Source organism: Microtus ochrogaster, chromosome X (assembly GCF_000317375.1).
Source record: "Microtus ochrogaster isolate Prairie Vole_2 chromosome X, MicOch1.0, whole genome shotgun sequence".
In the NCBI taxonomy this organism is placed as follows: domain Eukaryota; kingdom Metazoa; phylum Chordata; class Mammalia; order Rodentia; family Cricetidae; genus Microtus; species Microtus ochrogaster.
The window spans coordinates 50,135,647-50,140,041 of NC_022026.1; the positions used below are offsets into that span (position 1 = coordinate 50,135,647).

Consider the following 4,395-nt stretch of genomic DNA (forward strand, 5'->3'; position numbering starts at 1 on the left):
GCCTGGTCTACAGAGCTAGTTCCAGGACAGGCTCCAAAGCCACAGAAAAACCCTGTCTCGAAAAACCAAAAAAAAAAAAAAAAAAAAGATGACTCAGCAGTAAAAGAATCTGCCATGCAAGTCTCATGATCTGAGTTTGATCCCTAGAACTCACGGTGGAAGGAAAGAAACAACTCCCCAAAACTGTGCTCTCTCTGTTATGTCCACACCTGCCATGGAACATATGTGCCAACATTCACACATCGTGTATGCACATGCAAGCACACACACACACACACACACATGCATGCATGCTCATGCACATAAAAATTATAGCCTCATTCCCTCATATTGGATAATAATTTAGTCAGTTAAATTCAGTCATGTTGAAAGCACAGTAGGAATCACACATCAAGTTATCTGTCTCCTGGGATCCCAAAAAGACATAAAAAAAAAAGACATTTTGACTTCTAAAGTCTAACTTTTATCCTTTATAAAATAAGGACCTGCTAAGATTCCTTCTTGCTAAAAGATTCTATGAACATCAAAAGCAACAAGGAACAGTCTAAGAAACTGCATAAAGAATAGATGCTGGCCTGGTACGGTGGTAGCACACACCTTTAATCCCCAGTACTTGGGAGACAAAAGCAGACTTATCTCTCTGAGTCTGAGGTCAGCCTGGTCTACAAAGAGTGCTCTAGGAGAACCAGGGCTACATAGTAAGACTTTGTCTCAAAAAACAAACACGCAAACAAAAAGAATAGAAGCTGAACTCTCCTATGCCTGGATTAAAAAAAAAAAACCTGGCAGTATAAAAACATCTAACTTCATAAGGAGAAATAAGCCCTTGAAATGCCCTAAACCTAAGAATTATCTGGAGATAAGCTATGGGAACCAGAAGACACACGATCATCTATTACTAGCTACAGAACTTTTCCTCATTACAGGACTTTGGGGAAAAATCTTGGTAATTTCTTGAACACTCAATGTAATCTAACCAACAGTACAAATCCCATCTTGGAAACTGAAAATTAAGGTGGAAAAAAATCTATTAATAAATATTTATAAATGCTAATACCTAAATGCATTCCTCTTGTTTACATCTACTTGAACAGTAAGTGATTTCTTCTTGACAAATGAATATCGTTTCTCTTCACGCTTTGGGCTTGCATCAAGTTGTTTACTAGAAGAGGCACTCTCTTTTCTGCAATCTTCTTTATTTATTTTTTTCTTCCATTTGTCATTGCAAGTCCCCAAATCAGCTTCCTTTATATTTGTTTTAGTATAGGAAATGCAGTCTTTCTTGTATAGTTGAAAGGGCCCACTGACCTGATCATCTTCATTCTCTCTTCCTCTTGCAGTACTGAAACAATCTGACTCTCTATTTCCAGAAACTTTTAGAGAACTGTATTTTCTGTCTTCTTCCTTCAAGTACTTCTGAAATCTCTCATCAGGAAAGTCCTGCTCACTGTCTGAAAGCTTATGATGTTTGTGACGGTAGTCATAAGATACTCTGGTTGCTGAAATCAGCTCTGGGTATTCTCTCTCGGTGTATCTATGGCTTTGTGATCCGTAGCTCCATTCTTCACCCTTCTCTTGAAAAGGAACAAAAGAATGCTCAGGCTTCCACTTTGAGATTCTAGCTGGCTCTCTAGTTTCATACCTTGCTGCATCTGTAGGTCTTTTTGGTGTGTAGTCATACTTTCTGAAATCATGATCCTCAGGATACCTGCGTTGACATAAAAAAGTTTATATTCGCAATACACTGAAGTAAAAAATTTCAATGTGTAGAATATTGAGCAATCTGACCTTAAAACTCAGCATTGCAATGACAAGATATAAGACCTCATGCCAACTTATAAAAACACATAAAGTTAAAGAGTAACATCTTTTAAAAACATTCTCGCTTTAGCTGGGCATGGAGGCACATAACTTTAATCCCAGCACCTTGGAGATAAAGGCATATCTCTGAGTTCAAGACTAGTCTGGTCTACAGAGTGAGTTCCAGGACAGTCAAGGCTACATAGAGAAACACTGTCTCAAACACCAAAAAGAAAAGAAAAACATCTTCTAGCTATTAGTATGAATTACTTCAAAAGAAATAATCTTTTTGTTTGTTTGACTTTTGACAGGGTTTCTCTGCGCTGCTTTGAAGCGGGTTCTGGAACTGGCTCTGTAGACCAGGCTGGCCTTGAACTCACAGAAATCTGCTTGTATCTGCCTCCCAAATCCTGGGAGTAAAGGCATGTGCCAACACTGCCTGGCAAAAAAGAAATATTTTCATCTTTTGAGATAAAAAAAAAGGTGATCACAGTCAACATAAAAGTAACAGACTCTTTTACTTGAGGCCTTATGCCAAACTGCCCAGGCTTAATGATTTCCTGTACCTCTTCTGAAAAGGGTTCCTTGCATCAAAGTCTTCTGAACCTCTTCTGGGTGACTGAGGATAGTTTTCTTCTTGGTCCCTCTGGTGTCTCAATTCATCTTCATGCCATGTCTCTTCAAATCCAAAGGAATCTTCCAGTGACATCTGAGGTGGCTTCCCTCCTCTCCCACTTCCTCTAACTCTGTGCTCCTCAGGAATAAACCTTCCTTGCATTTTGGGGGAATAGCAATCCCTTTCATGCTCTGTATAGGTTGTTGTACTTTCTGAGTATGTGGGCATATATTGAGATCTTCTGTCATCATCCCCTCTTCCAGGGAAATATTCTTGGTGAGGATTATATGTGTCAAATTTTTCTACAGACTTTACATTTGGGGAAGGTGATCTATTTTCATAAGACCGATAATAAGGATTCACACGAGGGGAAATCCTTAGTTTATTCTGTCCATGTTTCTCATCGTCCAGTCTCCAAGTAAAGGGTCTTTTTGGATTATCTCTATATTCAGGGTCATAATGCCCATGGAAATGTCTTTCCTCATAGTATTCAAAATTCCTAGATTGTGGTGATAATGACCTATGTGAACAAACATAGAGAAGTTTAGTTAACTTTAAGACATTTAACTGTTTGCATAGTGTGACTTACCTAAAACACTGACCTTTCCTAGAATTCCACTACTAATCCACTTGAGGTAAATCTACAAATATGTTATATATATATATATATACCTGGAATTTATATATTGGGGTGAGGAGGTCTAATAACTGTTTTGTCCTACCTGACAACTATATTCTCTTCATCAAAACTAATGTATTCAATGAGCACATCCAACTGGGTTAAACAGACCTATCATATTGGAGGGGGACCAGATCAGCTATATAGCACAATCTTTTTTTAGAGACTACTGATAGAAAAGTTCTAACTAAAGAAAATGTAGCAACTCCAAAAGGCCAATCAGGAAAAGCTTCCATCAGGTTCAATAGCCAAGTGAGAAACAAGCAAGAGCAAAGTAAGAACAAATATATCAGAGTGTTTAGAAAACTGAACATGACCTCTGAAACCGCATTCTACAATCCAAACTTATACTGAGAAATGTTTCCATAGTTTTCCCAACTGTTCTCTCCTTCATGGTCATACCAAAGTAAGAAGCTTAACAGGTAGCACGGGCAGAAAAGAGAAAATAATCATAAGATATCAATCTCTACTTTTCCTTCATATATTAGAGTTTTTGTTTGTTTGTTTCTAAGAAAAAAATCAACTCCCACTCTATAAAAAAAGCAGGCCTGATCAGTATTGTTTCTATTGACAAAGCTAACCTTATACTTAAAGCAATCTTTCTGTCTCTGCCACTAGTATGCTGGAAATACAAGAGTGGACTACTATGCCTATCCCTCCATAAATATTTCTAGCATAAACTTCTTTTCTTTCCAAAATCTTCTGACCCTTATATATTAATTGAAAGATGTGTTGTTTAAAGAGCTTATAAATCTAGCCAGAGTGTTGTTGAAGGGACCAGGAACAGTTGTTTTTTTTCCAGGGGCCAGTTTACTAAGACCTATGCCCCATATTACCCCGCCATCCTATTCTGACTCATGTCTGGCTTCAACCAGATCCTCAGGAAGTACATCCAGTCTGGTAGTCAATGAGGTCCTACCAGGACACAAGCAGAAACTGGCTATTTTCATTCAGACAGACCCCTGACACTGCAACCACAGTTGCTGACCAAAGGTCATGAGCCAATCATAAAATGATTCCTGTATCAGTAAGGGTCTATACCCAATCACTTCAAAGTACACTTAGCCAAAGCTGAAATTCCCCTAAACAGGCTTAAAAAGGGCTGCCTTACCTTCCCCAGGGTCGAAGCCATTTTGGGCAGGCCCCAGCATGCTGGGGTTTTTTTCTCTCTCAAGAATGAAGTTGCTTTCTGTAATTACAAACCTGGTTGGTGTCTTCTGGTCATTTGGAGTGATCTAAGGACTCTACATACAGGGGACAGTATTTTTTTTTTTTTTTTTGGTTTTTCGAGACAGGGTTT

General features: G+C 38.5%; 1 protein-coding gene across 4 annotated transcripts in view; it reads right to left on the reverse strand.

Annotated features, from left to right (window-relative positions):
- The window catches only part of Bclaf3 (BCLAF1 and THRAP3 family member 3), a 79,654-nt gene that overhangs the window by 48,756 nt on the left and 26,503 nt on the right, over positions 1 to 4,395 (reverse strand). For all 4 annotated transcript variants that reach the window (XM_026784911.1, XM_013350555.2, XM_026784910.1 and 1 more), the window contains 2 exons: positions 2,367 to 2,936; positions 1,058 to 1,708 (listed from right to left, as the gene is read on the reverse strand). In XM_026784911.1, the coding sequence (XP_026640712.1) occupies positions 1,058 to 1,708; positions 2,367 to 2,936 (1,221 nt within the window). The remainder of the gene's footprint in view (positions 1 to 1,057; positions 1,709 to 2,366; positions 2,937 to 4,395) is intronic.